The 22,299-nt window shown below is 40.2% G+C and overlaps 1 protein-coding gene across 2 annotated transcripts in view; it reads right to left on the bottom strand.

The window, feature by feature from the left end:
- Positions 1-2,601: 2,601 nt before the first annotated feature.
- The window catches only part of AFG3L2 (AFG3 like matrix AAA peptidase subunit 2), a 73,514-nt gene continuing 53,816 nt past the window's right edge, over positions 2,602-22,299 (bottom strand). For both annotated transcript variants that reach the window (XM_075532579.1, XM_075532578.1), the window contains exons 13-17: positions 19,986-20,096; positions 16,792-16,907; positions 11,155-11,355; positions 9,590-9,784; positions 2,602-5,983 (exon numbers count right to left, since the gene is read on the bottom strand). In XM_075532579.1, coding sequence (XP_075388694.1) covers positions 5,741-5,983; positions 9,590-9,784; positions 11,155-11,355; positions 16,792-16,907; positions 19,986-20,096 — 866 coding nt within the window. In that variant the 3' untranslated portion in view covers positions 2,602-5,740. The remainder of the gene's footprint in view (positions 5,984-9,589; positions 9,785-11,154; positions 11,356-16,791; positions 16,908-19,985; positions 20,097-22,299) is intronic.

Consider the following 22,299-nt stretch of genomic DNA (forward strand, 5'->3'; position numbering starts at 1 on the left):
TATGAATGTATAGACAGCGCACAAAGGAATAGCTAGTTAGTCCACACAGCAGTATAGAGGGCTCCATTCAGCTCACTTCCGTGGACCAGTTAATACACTGGAAGTCCTTCTGAGGCCACAGTGGGCTAGACAGACCTTACCTTCTTCCATTAAGTTCTTACCGAGTCTGAGAATCAACCTAGAGTTTACACAGCTGTTTTCATCTTTTGTGATGAAACCTGAAGTATGTGTTACCTTGTCTGAATAAGCAAAAAACCATTGAACATAGTTCCTTTTTCTCTTGCTGCTCCCTTCCCTGGGGTTTCGAGTGGTTATGCCTGTCCTTTTGGTTTCTTCTTAGGGTAAATTGCCCCTGCAGCTCTCTAAAAAAGGAACTGAAAGCACTTCTCTTAAACTGAAGGTCTTAAAAGTAGTGACTATCAGTTTCCTGCATGGAGCCCTGGTGGCACAGTAGTTATGCATTGAGCTGCTGACCTGCTAACGGCAAGGCCAGCAGTTCAAAACCACCAGTGGCCCTGCAGGAGGCAAAGGAGGTTTTCTCTTCCGTGGAGTTCCAATCTCGGAAATTCACAGGGGCAGTTTTACTGTCTTCTAGCATTACTGTAAGTAAAAACTGATTTGATAGTGATGAGTGAGATTATTTTTGCTGAACTTATAAGTAGTGCAAACATGAAAACAAACAAAAAACCTCGCCTCTCCTTCCCTTGGTGGAACAAAAGGTAAGCATGTATGGCCAGCAATATAAAGTCCACCCAAGGTGCCGCTGGAAAAAGGCATGAGTTTACTTCTATCAAAGCAGCCACAGAAAATGCAACGTTGACTCACTTGAGGCTGCTGAGAGTCAGTCAACTTAATGACTACTGGTTTGTCTCATTTGCAACAAATTAGCTAGTCCTGCATAATCTTCCATCTTGCTATCTCGTCATAGGCCATCATATTTAGGCAGGCATATCTCTAGCCTTCTGTAACTGCACAGCTCTGGTTGGCCAATGAATCCACAAGCAGCAGCTTTCAGTCTTCCAGGCACAGACAGCATGGGGCGGGTGGGATCAAGAGGGGTAAATGGGAGCACCCTGAAGCTTACAGTTCCTGAGATGTGCTTCTGGAACTTCACTGAGGAAACCCAGATTGGGGCTAGCTACAATATACTAGTTTTCCTAATATAACTATAGTTTTAATAACAGTATTTTTTAAAGCTTTGGAAAACACATACCCCTGCCATACTATACTAGGTAGCAAGTAGACTGCTGTTCCCTTCAGGGTTTTCCTATTGTCTCTAGAAGTTAGTTATTAACATCTGCTTTATCAAATAAAAAGTGAGTGGTGTTCATTTCCAATGTGGTGAAGCCACAGGAGTGTAGGGATGGGAGTGGTAACTCCTTTGCTGTACACCAAAGTCTCTGGTGGAGATGGTGGCCGTTGGCACCAGTGCCGAGTTGGCACTGCGCAGAGCCCTTGCAGCCTGTGCTGCACAAAGGGGGGAAACTTTGTGAGGAGTCAGAGTCCATGCTGCCCACGGCACCACTCTTGCCTGGAACCACTGCTTTCCGTCCTGCCTAGTGTACAATGACCACAAGCATTCCAGGCCCCCGACCAGGGCAAGATTGGAACACAGTAAGATTTGACAGATGTGCAAGCAAGTCCCCCTGGCAGAAAGAATTCTAAGCTATTCTTTGAGGGTATGGTGTGTAAAAAAAACCCCCAACTTGCCATAAAGATTTCAACCAAGATTCCAGCTTGATCTCGAAGAATATGAAAAGATGAGTAGAGTGCGTGCTGTATAATAACACATGGCCCTCTCAAAGGGCTGGATGAGGCTATGACAGATCTCTTTGCAGAACCAAGGTGAACCATTGAGGCTAAGCAACAATTTCAGGCCATTTGAGTAGTGTCTATGGCGTCTTGGTGGCACACTGGGCTAAGGGTTGGGCTGTTAACCACTACAGGTTTGGTGGGCCCATCCCACCAGCCATGCTGTGAGAATAAAGTGAAACACCTCTGAAAAGTCATAGTCTTGGGACCCCCTAAGAGCAGTTCTGTTCAGAGGGTTACTAAGGAGTCGACGAGATGGCACCTGGGTTTGTCTTTTGTTTAAAGGTGCCAGAGCACGAGTTGAGTCACCACCAAGTCTCATGTGTAGTGTGCTGGATCAAATGGGACTTGTGGGCAAAAGCCACCAATTCCACGGCAGGCCCAGCCGAGTTCAGCCCAGCACCCTTTCCCCGAAGAGGTGCATAAGGAGCAAGAGCAACTGTAATTTCATTGTTAGCTGACAGAGTCGGGGCCTCTAGCCCAACTCATGGTGACTCCTGCCACAAGGAAAACAAAACACTGCCCGATCCTGCCCCACCATTACTGGCTGTAATTACCTGATTTTAGCGAACAGATCATGAGGTCTTTCTTCTTAGTCTGCAAGCATCCAGTGAAACCTGGTTAGCACCATAGTACCATGCAAGCCTCGAATGATTGATAGGACAGGTGGAGAAATGGCTAGAAATTGAACCTGGGTCTGGTACATGGAAGACAAGAATTTTATAAATAAATCACCAATCCCTCATCTAACTAGGTGAATCTTGTTTTAAGAAACATTTTATTGGGGGCTTGTACAATTCTTATCACAATCCATACATACATCGTCAAGCACTTTTGTACATTGTTGCCAACATTATTCTCAAAACACTTTCTACTTGAGCTCTTGATATCAGTTCATTTTCCCCCTCCCCCATGAACCCTTGATAACTTATAAACTATTTTGTCATTTCTTACACTGCCAGACGTCTCCCTTCACTCACTTTACTGTTGTCCTCCAGGGAGGAGGTTATATGTAGATCCTTGTAATCAGTTCCCCCTTTTTACCCCACCTTACCTCCACCCTCCCTGTATCGCCACTCTCACCATTGGTCCTGAAGGGATCATCTGTCCTGGATTCCATGTTTCTAGTTACCAATGTACATCCTCTGGTCTAGACAGATTTGTAAAGTAGAATTGGGATCAGGATAGTTGGGGGAGGAACCATTTAAGTACTAGAGGAAAGTTGTATATTTCATCGATACCCTGTACCCTGACTGGCTCATCTCCTCCCCATAACCCTTCTGTAAGGGGGTGTCCAGTTGTCTACATAAGCTCTTTGGGTCTCCAATCTGCACTCTCCCTCATTTACAATGATATGATTTTTTGTTCTTTGATACCTGATCCCCTCGACACCTTGTGATTATACAGGCTGGTATGCTTCTTCCATGTGGGCTTTTTTACTTCTGAGCTAGATGACCACTTGTTTATCTTCAAGCCTTTTAGACCCCAGACGCTATATCTTTTATTAGATGGGCACCATCTGCTTTCTTCACATTTGCTTATGCACATATTTGTCTTCAGTGATCATATGGGCAGGTGGGCACCCACTGATGATTTTTTGTCCTTTGATGCCTGATACCTGGTCCCTTCTACACCTCGTGGTCACACAGTTTGGTGTGCTTCTTCCATGTGGGCTTTGATGCTTCTGAGCTAGATGGCTGCGTGTTTACCTTCAAGCCTTTAAGACCTCAGACGCTGTATCTTTTGATAGCCTGGCATCATCAGCTTTCTTCACCACATATGCTTATGCACACATTTGTCTTCAGCGATCGTGTCGGGAAGGTGCACATCATGGAATGCCAATTTAATAGAACACAGTGTTCTTGCATTGAGTAAGTACTTGAGTGGGGGTCCAATGTCAACTATAAATATATGCACATAGATCTATTTCCCCACCATCCTATATAAATATATTTACATATGTACATGCCTGTATTTAGACCTCTAAAAATACCCTTATCCTCCTAGTTCTTTCCTCTATTTCCTTTTACTTTCCTCTTGTCCCACTATCATGCTCAGCCTTCACTTGGGTTTCAGTAATTTCTCTCTGTTACATTGCCCTTGCTGAATCCCCATTAGGAATAGGTGAATCTTACAGCTTTAAAACAACTCTTTCAAAACCTACTTCCTAAAAGTAGGAAGATAGGCAGTGTGCTTCCTCAGTAGACTGCTGGCAGAGCATTTAGGAGAAGTGTAATGATGGTGTTCTGGGGGAAGGGTGCCCGTTCCCAAGTGATGCTCAGTGGGTCATAATGTTTAGCCAATTTTATGTCACTTGAAGACACAAGTCCTGCCTTCTGTCTCCAGAAACACCATATAATGTTACATCTCAAGCCTGAAACCCCTGCTCTCACAACACAATTAGGTAAATATGAAGGCAAGTTGGAATACCATATAAGGAGGCTGCTAAAAAATGTTTGGTAGCTCCAAATCCAAATCATGGTGCTTGAAAACCAAATGAACTTATAAGAACTCTGATATAGGGCTACGACACTTCCGATAGCATTTTTTCTGCAACACTGCAAAATACATTAATTACTTGAGGCTACTTCTGTCAAGTCAACTCTGACTCTTGGAAGCCTTACAGATAATAACAACAAAAATCCAAAACATTGTGTGGGTGCTGCAGTATCTCTGTGACCATAAACTACCTAACTCTCTTCAAATAGAAAGGAGTGGTAGTTAATGATTTGAACCACTTTATTGACAAACCACAGAAAACAATTGTTACCAGTCCTTGACAGCTAGCGTCGTTATTCCTGAACGAGAAGAGGATGATCTGCAACAGCCTGTCTCAGTCCACCATCCTGATCCACCCCTAGACCCTGACAGTGTGGCCAAAGTTGGCTCAAGGCTAGCTAATGATGATTATTATGCTGACATCATCACCCAGATCCTAAAACCCACTGTCTCAGAGTATACTTTGTCTATATTTCATACAAAATCCAGTATGTCAGCCCAGAAGACACAAATCTAGATTTTTCTTACATAAAAATATGTGCATTATATGGTTTCTGCCAACCACTCCCTCTCCAAGGTATTTCTGTAAACATGCTAACTTTAATTTGTTAAACATGTTGCTGATTAAAAAAAGAGCATTATTACAAAAATGCCCTGAAGAGAAGATGGGAAATCAAGGTTGGCCAAATTAAAAAAAAAACAAAACAAACAAAACCTCATAATGTGTGTGACATTTGTCTAAAAATACATCAGCTGATGAGAAAAAGCAAGAACATTTAATTCCTAAGCCATTACTGCTCTTTAAAATAAAGACCTTTTTTGTATTCAGAGAAAAAAAAGTACAGTGTTTATTTTTTTCTTGATGTAAAGAAGCCATAATTACACAATACATTAATATTTTAAAATATTACAGCTCTTTGTAGAAAACCATTCCATTAAACAGCAACAAGTAATCAGAATTTGATTGTTAAATTAGGTCAAATGAAAATATTATCTGAATTTGACTCTGATTTCACTGCTCATGGGCAACCTGCATCTACAGTGGGAAGGTAAAGGGAAATAAGGACGTGGACAATGCAAAGAGAAAAGTAGCTCTCAACTTTTGTCAAGATTTCATACACTCATCACCCCAGCACACGGTCAGCACACCTTCCTGAGGGTCCAGGCGAAAGCAGCACTCCAGGCCCTGACTGGCCTTGCACTGTCCAATGAAGCTCTGAGACAGTCTGCATTTCCCTCAACAGCTTCAGAATGTCACACTGCCATTCCCACCACAACTCTGAGGTAGAAGATTAAAAACTACTCTTCTCACCATTTCACCTGGCTAAGTTCACTTTTAAGTTGATTTAAAAATCAACTTAGCAGTATTCTCATTCTCCCGAGAAAGCCTACTTGAAATAATGTGTAAATTGCAACCACACACAGGCAATTAGAATGGCATCTGTCCTTTGATCTGGTTCGCCACTTTGTGATCCGTGGGCTCCTCTGTCTTCTTCTCACGCTCTTTGTTCCAATCCTTCAAGCCATCTGGAAGTGATGTGTCCTCGTCCAAGCTGCCAGTCCCTTCCACAAATTCCTCATAGGTAGATTTTTCCACAAAAGGTCTGGGACCCAAAAGTTCAACCATATCACTCTTATCTAATACTTCTTTTTCTAACAATAGGAGAGCAACCTGAAATAAACAATTTCCATTAAATACAGTGACCCAGTAAGTATCTACTTAAAAGTGGTAACATTCTTACTCAGCCTAAACCATTTAAAATAAAGATTTAAGGCCACTTAAAAAAAGTCTTATATAGAAGGTAACATGATTTTAAAGAGGCAAATATAAGCAACGAAAAGTGTTAGAAACATGTTTTAAAGTATTAGAAGCAAAAATGTCCACCAGCATGGGACAGTACATACACAGAATGAGTAATTATGAATCTGTAATAAAGAAAAGTGGAAGTTCTCTTTGTTCTATATATATCTCAAGGATACATAAATGAAAACAGCAAAATGCACTATATAAGGAGCTACATTTGATTTTAATGTAGAAAATAAGATATCTTTGTACATAAAGAAATGCTAGAAGGATAAATAGCTTAAAGTGGTTACTAGAGGTAGGCTGGGGCAAAGGTACAAAATGAAAACAAGGTTAACACCCAAATATATTGTCTTGAAGTTTTAATCATTTGCTATTGCTGACCTCTGACTTTGTCACTATACAGAAAAGGGTCACAGAAAAGGGAGACCTGACTAGTTACGTTGTGGAAGGAAGTGACTGTGTCAGGAGAGTAGAGGATGGGGTTCATGTTAGGCCGTCTGACTGTTGCAAAAGAAAATTAAGCTGCTTAAATTATAAACTGCTGGCAAAAGACAAGGCTTACTACTCCCAGGAAAAATTGAGTCTCAGAAACCCAGAGGGGAAGTTCTACCCTAACTAATTAGATCATTATGAGTCAAAATGGGTTTTAATATATCTATAGTTTATATTAAATGGTATGGTTTTAAAAGATATGAAATAAACTTTCTCGTTTTGATTTTTTCAAAACTGTAGAGTATTTCAATACATATAGAAATAGAATGGTTAACCAATCCCCATGTAACCATGATAAAAAATTATCAACTTAAAGTCAATTTTGTTTGACCTATTCCTTGAAGTATTTTTAAAAAAATACAAAAACAAAACTAGATGTCATATTTTATCCATATGTGTTTTTATATATCTATAAGAAAACAATCAGAATATTCAAAAGCTATGGTTTTAAAATACAGTTTGCAGATATAAGTGCTGGAGAAATAAACATTATTTTAATTCCTTTTCCTAGACATCTTAATCCTCAATTTGCATATATATGTGTGTATATATATCACCACATTAAACCAATTCTCTTTCAACTGATTTTTTCTATCAAATTATTGTCATAACATGTTCTATGTACCGTATATACTTGAGTATGAGCTGACCCAACTATCAGCTGAGGCACCTGATTTTACCACAAAAACTGCCTTGAAAATGTGCTGAAAAACTCGGCTTACACACGAGTATATATATATGGCACAGATGAAGGAGTGAGATAGTAGATAGACTTATCCCCTGGATGCATTTGAGCACCTGCTCAGTGCAAATGGAATCCTTACTCCTGGAAACTGCCACACATGCTCTGCTCTCATGGAGCTGGTAATCCAGAGCGAATTCTGCTTTCCATCGTCTCTTACAGCTTCTTCCCTTGGTTCCCACAAGCTGCTATATGAAATGACAAACCCTTACCTCCAGCCAAGAACACCTGTCCACACTCAACGTGCAACTACCCATCACTCACACTCCTGAGTATGAAACTGCACCTCAATGCCTTCCACCAGCTCCTGTCTGTCATCACTGAAGTCTGTTCGAGATTTTCTTCCCTTTCATTTTCTGCAGCTAATTAATAAATCTTGTTTTTAGAATTCTTCCTTGCCTGCTCCCACTGGCATCATCTCAGGAATGTGAGCTGTCTTGTGGTCTTCCACTCTGCTGCCATACCCATCTTTTTATATAATGATCATTTCTGCTTACCATCCTTCAAAGACCCCAATTAGACTGACAAGGGAGCTAGATTAGATCGTTTTTAGGTCACATCTATTTCTAAAAGTATGTTCCACATTTTCTGTGTCACTTTTGAGGCCCTTCACATCTAGTCCTGTAACCCTTCACTGTCTACCCCTTCAACCCCAGCCTCTTCTCTACACTATCTGAGGTGACTTCAAAGAGTGGGAAAAAAAATGCATTATCTTTTCATTCTAATTTCTGCAAAACTTCCTCAAGCCCTTTGTACACATGTTGCTCTCGGGGTTCCATAGTACATCGTCCTCCTTTCTTTTAAGTACAAGGGGGTACCTCCATCCCTCTCCCCAAACTGGAATTTCCCCCCAAAGTATCACCTTCAAACTACTCTCCATTATACCTAATACATTTGTCACATCTGCAATTTCATTCTGGGAAACATTTTTTCAAACTCATCTGTCTGGATAACTGGCAGGACTTGCCTCGTTTTCTTCTTCACCTCTTCTAAGTAATCAAATTGCTGTCCTTTCATGTCCCTTTACATTCACGAAACAGAAAGATGTCACACATTGCAAGGTCAGGTAAGATGCACGGGGCAAGAGAGGCATGCTGTTTTTGCCAAAACTGACACAATGAGATGACTGCGTGAACAGATGTACTGTCGTGGTGGCAAACTACTTTGTCACAAATTAGGTCTTTTTGGGCCACACACTGTTATGTAATCTTTCCAGAACCTCTAAATGGAAAACTTGTATAACAGTGTGACCTGGTGGAACAAACTCGAAATGCACTATCCCTCTCAAATCAAAAAAACATATGAGCAGAGGGGTTTTTTTTTTTTGGGGGGGGGCTCCTCATATTCTACCCTGATTCATTTAAAATTTAAACTCCTTTTTACCCGTTCATATAAACCCTTCTCTGGCTCCATGATTCGCGCCCTCCAGTTCTCCCCCCACTTAGACAAGGACTGCGGAGGAAGGACTGGCACCAAGGCAGGTACACACAGGTGTCTCTGAAGACTTGCTAACTGAAAAGCCTATCTGAGAAAAGCCTTTAATTGCCTCAAAAGGCTTTTCCAATTGTGGCTTTCTCATTAGAGTAGGGAATGTTGAATGAACAAAAAAAATTCTCAATGCTGGCTGCATAGGTCTTGGAAGAGTTGGTTTACTGGATGCATGAAATTTATGGTTTGGAGAGAATGTGTCTCTCCCTTTCAATAGGTACTATCAAGTGAGGTGCAACGACAGGATTCACCAAGCGTGTTTATTGCTGTTAGTCTATAATCAAGCTACATTTAACTTCCATGTACCAATTTCCTAGTTGCCTTGTTTGTGGTAAATTCTTTTTTTGTTCTTTCATCTTTCATTACCTTTTGATTCTGGCGGTGAAAAACAATTGTAAATCCAATCAATCATTGTGCTCCTTGAAAGCTCTGGTAAATCACTTGGTGGGGAATGCTAATTTCATTATTGTTTATGGTATACTTATTCGCATACTTCACTGACCTCTTATTCATATTCCTAGTTAGAAAGTAAGAGCTCTAAGAGGTGGGGCTGTGTCTGCTTCTGCTCGCCACTCTATCAAACTGCCTCATCCAGACAGAGCTGGCACTAAATAGCCAGGATGAATGAGAACAAAAGCTTACCAGAAAGGAGAACCTCAGAACTTTATAAACCAATATACACTCCAATCTATCACTTTATTCTTTTCTTGCAAACTTGATGGGAAATTAGTCATATGACTGGTACCTACCTTCTCCACATCAGCTTTCTTTTCTGTGAGAAGAGCTACTGTTCTTTTATAAGCATCATTAATAAGTAATCGTACTTCATCATCTATTAGTCGTGCAGTGGCTTCACTGTAAGGTTTCTCCAATACCATGTCCCCTTGACGTGGAAGGTCAAAGGAAATTTGTCCCACTTTTTCATTCATGCCGAATTGAACAATCTGACAGAAAAAATTTAGATAGACAGATAGATAGTGGTAGTCATCCATTTTTCTTGACTGATCAATATTATTTTTATAAAATGGCACTGAATTTTTATAGTGGCAAAAATGTACACATTTTATGGTACTATTGCTCTCTAACTTGGATATTAACACGGGAGCCTTGAGTCAGCTCATAGAGAAGGGTATCCTGTACATAGGGTAACAGCGATGGCAGAGTATTTTAAACTCAACTAGGAAACAAAGCCAGAAAACTACAAACATCTGGAACAAAATTCAGTGACAAAAAGGCGGGGAGAAGTTACCGAGAGCTACAATACCTATATGAGAATGCTATTTGTAAGAGGGAAAAGAGAGGAGAAAGACCAGATGGGCCTGAGGAGGCAGACCCTAAAATGTCCAACAGGTTCTTGCTAGAAAGTGTGGCATGGCCATGTGAGAGCTAAAAAATCATTTGAATCCTCTAGTTCCCTGAGTCCAGAGGAAGGTCTGGAAAGACTGATTGCCCCCCAAAAAACAAACCAGACAAGCTCTTTTCTGGGCCAAGCCTCCCATTAAGAAGGAATTGCTGGAAATAAAAAGTGAATTAGATAAGAACAAAAACCCAGATGAAAGGAGAACAAGACCAGAACGAAGTAGAAAGCCATGACGTTGGTTATGGCTTTTAAATACTTGATGAAAACAAAAGAAGGAATTCTACAATAATGAAATTAAAAAACTCAGTGCTAATCACTTCTACATCTTACGAGATCAGAAAAATTGACATTGAATAAAGAAGACAGTAGAAGATCAATGCTTATGAGCTGTCGTGCTAGAGAAGAATATTTAAAGTACTATGAATCGTTAAAAGGATAAATCGATCTGTGTTGGAAGTATAATTACAATGTTCTTTAAAGGCAAGGATGGTGAGACCTCATTTTACATACTACTTTGGACATGCTGTCAAGAGACATCAGTCTCTGAAAAAGGACATCATGTTGGTAGAGTAGAGGGAGAGCAAACAGAGGAAGGTACTCAAGGAGTCTGCCTGACACCGCGGCTGCAACATTGGGCCCTTGCATAGGAACGATTGTGAGGTCGGTGCAGGGCCAGGTAGTGGTTCATTCTGTTGTGCATGAGGTTGCTATGGGTGAGAACCAACCCGATGACATCTAACATCAAAAGGTAGGGGGAGGAGGGAATAGGAATTATTGCTGAACAGGGTGCTGAATTTCTGTTTGGAATGATACACACAAATATCTATAAAATAATCTGCCTAAAAAGTCTAAACGAGTTAAGCACAATTCTATTGTTCTAGGGCCATTTCAAGAATGTCAATTTCTCATGGAAATGTGCTAACGTGCAGAAGAAACACCGTCTCATACACTTACTTGGGCATATGCACTCTGAGTTACTTTTCTCAAGTCATCTTGAGCACCGGTAGTAATTCTTCCAAAGAAGATTTCTTCTGACACACGACCACCGAGAGTCATACACATCCTATCTAAGAGCTGCTCTTTGGTATACAGGTATTGTTCCTTTGGTAAATACTGAGCATAGCCTAATCCTTTGCCGCGTGGGATGATAGATACCTGGTAACACAAAGCACACAAAATGAAGGTTTCACTATCAAATGTACATTTAATGAAGACATTTTTGTTTTCTACAGAAAAACTCCGTGAATCTGTTTGGCAGTAGATTCAGCTTGCCACAATAACTTTGCAATCCACCAGCCCTGGCTAGATGAGATCTAGCAGTAGCAACTGTTAGAGAGGAGTGTTTTCTCTTGCGACAACTTTAAGAGCTCTAAAATGTATTTCTTGTCTTTTTAGAAAACTCAATTGAAACTACTCAGTGTTGGCAATGGGATCACTGGTGAGCACTGCCTGATCAAGGTGGCAGCCCGTTCTGACAACACATCACACCCTGTGCAGACAGATTTAATCTTGGTCTCAGGCCTCGGGGTACACGTTTTATAGAGCATAAGTTCCAAAACTAATTTGGCCTACTGTGCCCATTTCAGAACCACCCTGGCAAATAACAACTTTTGTACTACAGGTCTTAGTCGAGGAAAAGTGTAGGTATTTGCTTTGACAGTGCCCTGCCTGAATCATTCTAGCCCCACTTCCGCCCCCGCCCCCCCCCCGGCCCCGCCCAATGGGACGCAATGCTTTACAGAAAAGAAACAGCAGACCAAGATGCGACGGCAGCTTTTACCTGCCTTCATGTTTTCTCCTTTTGGGGGAAAAAAAGAGGAATGAGTTACAAACCATTAATATGCCCACTGCGCAGTTCATTTCTCAAAGATTGAGATTGCTTTATTATTTTTAACAAATATAATCCTATATTACAACAAAGAGGTAACATTTTGATCGTCTCCAAAAGTTCCTTCATACCCATTTGTGTCAATCTCCCCCACATGTCAAACTCTAGGCAACTATAGGACACCTATAGCTTCGTTCAAAATTTGTAGAACAGCATGTAAATAGAATTTTAACTTGCACAAAATCTACTTGTTTGTGTTTGGTTTAACTTTCAGAGATTATCGATAGGGCTGTGCATATTAACAGTCCATTTATTTTTATTGATAAATATCAGGAATGCTTTCAGTTTTTTACTACTAGGAATGAAGCATAAATCTTAGTGTGGATATAGTTTCATTTCTTTAGGAAGAGATTACTTGCTGTCGCTGCGAGGTGCCATCGAGTTGTTTTTATAAATCTTAGGGACCCTATGCACAGCGGATAAAAGCCTGCCCAGTCCCACGCCATTCTCACAACCGTTCCTCTGCCGGAGTCCATGTGGCTGCCACTGTACCAATCCATCTCTTTGAGGGCCTTCCTCCTTTCTGCTTCCCTGCACTTGACCATGACGTCATGTCCTCCTCTAGGTACCAGTCTCAGGATCCCTCTGGTTGTACTTCTGACAAACAGATGTTTGTCCTTTTAACAGTCCATGGCATTTTCAATATTCTTCACCAGTACCGCAATTCAAATGCATCAATTCTTCTTCATAGCCATCTTTTTTCAATATCCAACTTTCACATGCTTATGAGGCAACTAAAAATACCATGAATTGGGTCAGGCCCACCCACCTTAGTCCTCAAAGTAACCTCTTTGCTTTTTCAGTACTCTAAAGAGAACTTGTGCAAAAGATTTACCTAATCCAACACATCTTTTTATCACTTGGCTGTTCCTTCCATGAGCATTGAATGCGGATCCAAACAAGACAAAAACCTTGACAACTTCATTACTATTGTCCAGTTGTGAGCATTTTGGTCTTGTTTACATTGAGTCATAATCCATACTGATGGCTGCAATCCTCCAACTTCATCAAGTATTTCAAGTCCTCCTCATTTTCAGCAAGCAGTGTTGTCCTCTGTATATCACGTTAATAAGTCTTCCTCCAATCTAGATGCCACATTTTTCTTCAGATAATCCATCTTCTCTGATGATTTGCTCAACATGGTGAGAAGATACGACTCTGATGCACACCTTTTCTGACTTTAAACCATGCAAAGCATTCCCTTGTTCTAGTCACACAACTGCTTTGTGATGCATGTATAAGTTCCACTCGAGTACAATGAAATGTTCTGGAATTACCATTCTTCTCAAGATTACCTATAGGAATGCCTGGCATAGTCAATAAAACTTGTGTTTTATTGTGCTGGTATTCTGTGCTTTCAGCCAATATCTATCTGACATCAGCAATGGTATCTCCTGTTCCATGTTCTCTACAGAATCTGGCCTGAATCTCTGGCAGTTCCATGTCAATGTACTGCTGCAACCATTGTTGGATGATCTTCAGCAAAATTTTACTTGCATTTTATATCAGTGATATTGTTCTATAGTTTGAACAGTCTGTTGCTTTACTTTTCTTTGGAATAGGTACAAATATGGTCTCCTCCAGGCAGCTGACCATGTAGATGTCTTCCACATGTTCCGGCATAGTGCTTTATTATCTTGCTCAACCATTTCAGTTGGCGTTCCATTAATTTCTGGAGCCTTGTTTTTGGGTTGATGTTTTCAGTGCAGCTTGAACATCTTCCTTCAGTATCATGGTTCTTGCTCATCCACCATCTCCTAAATGGTGGAATGTTTACTAGATTTTTGTTACAGTGACTCTGTGCGTACTTTCCATCTCCTCTTGATACCTCCAGCATCATTTAATTAGTTCACCCACAGAATCTTTCTCAATATTGTAATTCAAGGCTTGATCTCTTCTTGAGTTATTTCGGTTTCAGATATGCTGACATGCTCTTCCTTTGTAGTTTTCTAATCAACGTCTTTTAAAAAAATCATTTTATTGGGGGCTCGTACAATTCTTATCACTATCCATACATACATTCATTGTGTCAAACGCATATGTACATTTGTTGCCAACATCATTCTCAAAACATCTGCCTTCCACTTGAGCCCTTAATATCAGCTGCTAGTTTTCCCCCTCCCTCCCCACTCCCCCCTACCTCATGAACCCTTCATAATTCATAAATTATTATTATTTTGTCATGTTACACTGTCCGACATCTCCCCCGTCCTCTTCTAATCAACGTCTTTGTACACTTCATTATGTGACTTTGTTTCCTCAAGCTGCCCTTTGAAATTTTCTATTCAGCTCTTCATCCTTTCTTCCATTAGCTTTAGCTCCTCTATGATTAAGAGCAAGTTTCAGTCTCTTCTGACCTCCACTTTGATCTCCCCCCGCCTGTGTCTTCAATGACCTTTGGCTTTCTTAAAACAGAATATTCTTGATGTCTTCCTATAGTTCATCAGGTCTCCAGTCATGAGTGTTCAATGCATTAAATCTGTTCTTGAGATAGTCCCCAAACTTGGGTGGGATAGACGAAGTCATATTTTGTCTCTGTGGTCTTGTTTTAATTTTTCTTCAGCTAGAACTTGAACTTACATATGCTTAGTGGTATGGAAATGCTCACTGTAAGAAACATCTTTCTGATGAGAGTTGCACCACTTCAGCAAGAGTTGCACTATTTCTGTCAGCAAAACAGGAATTCCAATTACTCTACATTTTTACCAATTCCTGGTGCGTTTTCATTTTAACGATTCCAGTGGATGTGCGGTGCTAACTCATTATAGCTTTAATCTGTATTTCCCTGATGACTCATGTACATAAACCCTATTATGATGTGCCTGCTCACATCTTACTGGTTTCTTATTTTATTACTGAGTTTTAAGGGTGTTTTATATATCCTAGATATAGCTCTTTTGTTTCTGTTTTGTAACTGTTTCTCAGTGTACTCAATCACAGCCATGGAGTCGATGCTGATTCATAGCAATCTTGTTAGTTGCTGAGATCGTAAAGATTCACGAGTAGAAAGCCCATCTTTCTTACGCGGAGAGGTTGGTGGTTTTGAATCGCCAACCTTGGAGATTCACAGTATAAGCACTACTCCAACAGACCTCTTTCACTTAGTGTACAGCTAACCTTTTCGGGTGTTTTTAGTTTGATGGAATTTTACTTACCAATTTTTTCTTTCACAGTTCATACTTGTGTCTTAAGCAATTTTTGCCTACTTGAAGTCACAAAGATTTTCCCTCCTACAACTTCTACAACTTGTAGAAGTTAGCTTTTTTTTGGACAGGCTTTAAATAAAAATATTTTTTTGGATATGTGGAGAGACCAGAGTCAATGCTTGCTCCTCTGTTTTTCCCACCACACATTATTTTTTTAGAGCATTTCTAGGCTTACAGAAAAATTGTGCAGAGAATATAGAATTCTCATATACTTCCTCCATTCACTTAAAAAATATGAGTTCAGTTGTTCCAGAAATTTGTTCTATGAAAATCCTTTTTTTTAAATTACCATGGAATCTCTGTTGAAAATCTGTTAAACAAACACACATATAGGTCTATTTTTGGACTTTACTTTAATCCAATGATCTATATATGTTCACTTATAAACACTTTAAGAGCTTCAACTTAAATCTTTTAGTTTGACTGTGTTTTTCATATAAACTTTAGATACAGTGAGTAAATTTCTACAAAATAAAAAGTCTTGTAATTATGATAAAATTTATGTTAAAACAAAAATCAAGTTGGAAAGACCTGACACATTCCAGGAACACGGAATATCACTCTGATTATTCAGGTCTTCCTCTAGTCACTGCACAAGTCCTACAAGTGTTATGTTAAAACTTTTCCTAGCATCGTTAATTTGGAGTGCTACTATAAATGGAATAGAATTTTAGAATTCCACTAATTATTCATCGTTCACATATAAAAATACAACCAATCTTTATGGACCTTAACGCTAGCCACCTTGCTAAATCAACTTACTAGTTTTTGTGGCATTTTGTAAGTTCCTTAGGATGGTTAGTGAGCACTCGAACATTGTCTTCTCTACGGTTCCCTTGCTTCAGGGGAACTCCCCCCTTCAATTTGCAGTTCTCTTCTGGCATCTCATATCATCAGCATTATGCTTTCTGCTGTCCACACTGGACCAGTCTGAGGAATACACTCAGTCTCGTTGGTATACTGTCTTCTCAAAGTACATTGTTCTTTGGTCTCATCGATGCATGTGTAATTTACTAGTCACCCAGGGATAGGGGACGTTTTACTCAAATTTGAATCTCTCCTGTAGTTTTACTGCTTCCAGGATTTACCTGATAAATTTCCAGTATTCCTCAAATCCTTTGCCATCACAAGAAAATAAAGTCAATATTTTCCACCACTGTAGCTGAGGAGGCCACGTAAAACCTTCATGCAAGAAAGCCACAAGAGTTACTTTCTGCTTCTTTGAGTCAATGATCTTCGAGCTTTGGTTTACTTTTGAATATTTTTGGTTCCTTAAAAAAGTAGTTTTCCTTGTAATTCCATAACTTACCTAAGGGAGAGGCGCATGACTATTTCATTTTACTGCCATCACCAGAAGTTCTTGCCATATTTGTTTACATTTAATCATCGTTTTCGGTTTATCCTTTGTGATGTGCCATTTTCTTCTCAAGTAATTGCAACTGAGTAATTGTTTGCATGCTCAGTTGACTTTCTTAGGCGTAACACACATTGCTTTACCTTCAAAAGTGGGTCTGCATGCTCCAGGTACCAGCCTGCAACGGCATGCCCTGCTTCATGGTACGCCACAGTCTTTTTTTCCTCTGGCTGCAGAACCTGGGTTTTTTTCTCCAAACCTAAAAAAAAACCAAGACCTACTTCAAGGGCATTGACAGTAATGTCATACAAACACAAAAATACATCTAGAGACATAACTACCTACGACAATCTCAGAATTCCCAGAGGTAGAACAAAGCAATGGCTAACTTCAAAGTGCACCCCATTTTAAGTATAAGCACACTCACCCCTCCTGCTCCCAGGCCCACTCCTCTACTAGTCACTGGGTGGAATGAAATTTCTTCATATGGCTTCTACCCAAGTCTCTGTAACTCAACCAAACAATTAGGTAAGACTGCAAATGGGGTGTGTGTAACACTAAGTGGCGTTTGGTCAGTTTTTATTAACATCCCCTTGGCCAGGATGATGAACCATCTGTGAAGGCGTGGGAGAAGAGAGAAACCTAAAGAAACTTGGAAGAGCACATTCAGGAGAGCTGTCTGAGACGGGAGAAGCATCACAAATTGTGGCACTGAGAAACAGAGGAGCAGCACAAAGACTATGGAGTACCTTCTCCTTATCTAGAGTCTTGCTGGTCTAGTGGATTATGCATTAGGCTGCCAACTGCAGGGCCAGCAGTTCAAAACAGGACTTTCCACTCCCATAAAAAGTTACAGTCTCCGAAACTCACAGGGGCAGTTCTATCCTGTCATAGGGTCATTGTGCATTGGCATCGACTTGATGGTAGTTGAGTTTTTTTGGGGGTATTTTTCTCCTGACTCAAAACTATGGAAATGTGGGACAGAGTGACAGGTGGATTGGCTTTCTGGGTCATGGAGGCAAAGGCCAAGGACCACATGTTTGAGAGACTTGTTTACCACGTGGCCGAGAGGTTGAACAACTACTGGCTAAAGGGACCAATGATTGTATCTTTACAGTGTGTTGATCCTGACTTGTGGTAACCTACTAACTTCTGTAATCTGCAACTCAAAACTCATTGACACAGAGTCAATGCCAACTAATAGACCCGCTAAATATTTTGAGGATTGTCTGTGAGTTCTGTGTGGCCACTGCAATAAATTATCGAACACATTAGAGAAGTAGTGGTGCAGGCAGAATGGTCGGTGTTGGACCACAGCTTTTCTGACTCCTGCTTCATGACGATAGGGAAGCCAGTCATTACCTTCCATGTTGTTTATCACAATCATATATGCTGCCTTTGGAAAGTAAACAGAAATGCAAAGTACAATCCAGGATTTACCTCAATTTTAACAAGTTTAAACCTCACTCATATAACACTAAGAACTTGGAATGTTCTTCACTGCCGGTATGAGAATACAGAATTATCAAGTACTGGGCAAAAAAAGATGCTTCCCCCAAAGATTTAACTGTTCTATGTTCCTAACAGAAGGCACTTAATAGTTTGCGAAAGCAATGAGCTAGTTAAGGATTTGGAAATACCTCCAAAGAGTAAGCTACAACAATGCTGGAACATCTGGGATACTAACCAGCCAGTCCCAGAAGCACAAGAGGCCAGCCAGGGAAGCAAAAGGGTAGCCTTAAGAAGACATATTTCTTCTTTTCCCCCATGAAATTATTTAATTGTGGCAAAAATATATACCACAAAACATTCTCCAACTTCTACATGTATAACTCAGTGCCTGATTATACTCTTCACTATGCACAACCATTACCAATATCCTTTTCCAAATGATTCTACCACCATCAATATAAATTCAATGTTCCCTAAGCAAATACTCTTCCTCCATCACCCATGGTACCCATAAGTCAAGTTTGATTATAAGACCTATTTCTTAGAGATGCAGTGTCCAGAAGAACTCTTATGAGAGGTTATGTGCCTACCGTAGAACTGAACCAGAAAACCTACTCACAGCTACCCTGTATGACAGAAAACTGCCTGCTTTCATTTTACCTCACACTACTGACTCCAGGGGAGAAAGAAATGGCTTTCTACTCCCATACATAGTTAAAATTCTCAGCAACTCACAGGGGCAGTTCTACCTTGTGCGATAGGGCCGCTATGAGTCAGAATCAAATAGACAGCAGTGTGTTTTTCAGTAATAACTCCAAGGTGTCTGCATCCAGATGTTTCTGCTCTGGTCAACGCCAGACTCTCTCCCTTAAAATAACACTGATTATCTTAGTGGCTCAGGAAAACACCCAATTAGTTCCACATTGGCTAGAAGACAATCTGTCGTCGAAGCCTTGGGGCTTAGCATTCAAGGTTTCCCAAAATCTAGAATTAAGCAACCTTTCTGAGACATGCCCACAGGAGCTGAGTCTGAAAGGTAGATGTTTCTTCCTCAAGCACAGGTGTGCAATGCTACCTTCAGCCTCTTCTGCGCATGCTCCTGCATGCCACATTCCATTTTCCTATGAACTCAGTTCAAATCCCACTTCTTCTAAAGTTCTGTTAGTCACTGCATTCCACAGAGCTTTCCCGCTACCGAGTTCCCAGTTAAATTGCCATTCTTCGGCCATGAGGGTTCAAGTAGAAGCTTGTTAGGGAGGAAAAAGGAGCCTCGGTGGTGGTGCTGGGTAAGCAGTGGACTGCTAACTGCAAGATCAACTGTTGGGGCCTGCTAGCCAGCTATTCCTCAGAAGAGGAGGAGGCTATCTGCGTCCTTAGAGTTATAACCTCATAAGTCTTTGATTGGGTCACTCTGAGAATTTTTATAGTCAGGGCTTTAGACAGCAAGGAATGCACACACCATGCATGTCCCACTTTGCTGGCAGAGTGTAAGCTCTTGTTGGTAAACTTTTATATCCATCACCAATATCCAGCAGAGCAAAATTAACTCATGGCATGAAGTGTTTTGAAATTGGAAAATTGTGAGCGTCTTCTTTAAAAACTAGGTTGGTAAATCTAGGGCCACTCTTCACACGGGCTGCCAGAGAGAGCAAAGCTGGAATGTGAACCAGCACCTCAAACCCCATGTAGCCCATCAGAACCATTCTGACATCACTTATATCTACTCAAATCAGAGAAAAGCTTGCTCACGGAAGGCCTCAGTCAAGTATGGTGAGCCCCAGCACTAATTCACTATTTACTTCTACATAATTAGAAAACACAGAACTCTCTTGCCTCACATTCATCTCATCAGCTTCATGACCTGAATAACACTGAATTTCCTTACCACCAATCACTCGTTCTATTGCTTGTTCAAAGTGTTTCTGATTTATGGAGTCTGAAAGGTGCCTCGCAGCAATCAAAGCAGCCTCATTACAGACATTAGCAACATCAGCTCCTACAAGAAAAACAGGCAGAAGAGCTTACAGACCACAATGTACTCAAATTGATGACCCACACGTCATGGGATTCCAAACCTAAGAGTCACTTTCTCAATCAGATACAGATTACATAAGGGTTTAATGTAAATATAATTTAGCAAGAGCCTGGCACAACTCTAGCCCCCTGAATTGAAACGAAAATGAGTTATTAAATAGATAATTAAACAAAGAGATTGTAAAGCTCTTCTTGATATGACTGAACTATTGAATGGTATATGTGGGTAAAGTACCTATACAAATATTTAAAAAATTAACAGCTATCAGGTAACCATCCTTTTTACACAAATAACGTTTTTCCAACCACACACAAAGCATTTTATGTATGCTATATTATTTGTGAAAAATAGTAAGTATTTAATACTTATTAAACATAAATAAGTAATAGTTAATAAAGCTCATATGAAACAAGATTAATCAGGTACATTTGTTTTTTTTTATTTAGTACATTTGGTTGAACAACAAAATTTAAACAAGTGTAATTTTTACAGGTATGATGCTAAGACCATCATTATTCATAATAGCCTTGAAGTAGAAATAATCTAAAACTCTATCAGATAATGAACGAGTAAATAAAATTCAGTATCCCCAATGAAATATTGCTTGGCAATCAATGGAATGAAGTTCTGATATATGCTACCACCTGAATGAACCTAAGCCGGCATAGCAGATCGCACCACGTGATTCCATTTATATGAAATGTCCAAAACAGCCAAGTCCATGGAGACAAAAAATAAGGTCAGTTAGTGGTTGCTAAGGAAATGCAGAGAAGAGGAATGGCTGTTAATGAGCACAGGTCTCTTTTGTGGTAACAGTATTAAGTTATTTTTAGTATATTTGAATCCAGGAGCTATTTATAGATAATAAGCACTTGTCAAAGGTACGTGACAAAATAATCAGGAGGCAAAGGAAAAGTGGGAAGGGTTAGAGACAAAATAAGGTGGGGTTCTTTATTTCCTCCCTTTTGATGATGTGTGATAAGAAGTTAAAAACATAAACTCAGGGAGACTCAAGGTGAGAAGTAACAAAGAGAACTGGTACCTCACATTTGTCATTGGTGTTTTTTGTGGGTTCTTGCTAGCTTTTTATGAATTGGATGAACATTTACAGATCAACCTGATGTTCCACTCAATAATTCATATACATTTTGTGACATTGACTACAATCTCTACAATGTAATACCATGGTTACTGCTTGCAATCATCGTTCTTTCATCTCCCTTCCAAGCTTCTGAGCTGTATCCCAGGCAAATACTGCCAATTTTCATCCCACCTAGTTGATTGTTCTCAAGAGTATGTGCATCAAGTGTTACTGTTCATCTTTAGGTCTACTGTTTGGCTGAAAGCGGAGCCACTGGATGAGTTCAGCTCCAGGCTTAAAAAGTGTCTAAGGGCTTTGGAGTTCCACCAATCTCTATCAGACCCATAAGCTTAGTCTTTTGGACTAATTGTTTCCACAAGTCTGTGAAATTCCAAGTAGCGTATTCCCTAAAAGTCCTGGCTATGATGTTTCACAAGTTCGCTCCCTATATGCTCCGGTACATTCAAGCATACATAGCACATAACCTCGCTGTCTTCAAGTCAATGTTGACTCATAGTGACCCACTCTGGGCGTCTGAGACTTTGTCTATAGGAGTAGAGAGCCCAGTCTTTCTCCCATAGAAGCTGCTGGTGGTTTCAAACTGCTGATAATACAGCTTGTAGCACAACTCATACCACGAGCTCCTGAAGAGCTATCGTGTCAAGAGCTATACAAGGGGCTTCAAAAAGATCATGAAAAAATGGATTTTTAAAAATGAATTTATTGTGAATTACGGATGGGGTTTACATGTCACATTAACAACTTTGCATTCAACAGGATGCAAGTTTTCTAGCCATTCATCAAACCCACCCACCATCCCCAATTTTTTCCCTCCATGTTAGGAACCTCCATCCTCTTTTTTCACAATGTCAGTATCTGTCAACCTTCTACTTTGCTGCTTAATGTCTCCTCCTGTGGGAATTTCCAAAGCCTATTCCCTTTGGTATGAAAGTCTTTGTCTTTATAGTCCCATACACTATTTGTTCTTTTATGACTGACAACTTTATGCAACATAATGTTCTCCGAGGCCATCATGTCATGAGGCACCTTAGTTTTTCTTACTCTTTTTTTGAAGAAATGTAC

This window comes from Tenrec ecaudatus, chromosome 15 (genome assembly GCF_050624435.1).
Source record: "Tenrec ecaudatus isolate mTenEca1 chromosome 15, mTenEca1.hap1, whole genome shotgun sequence".
Lineage (NCBI taxonomy): Eukaryota > Metazoa > Chordata > Mammalia > Afrosoricida > Tenrecidae > Tenrec > Tenrec ecaudatus.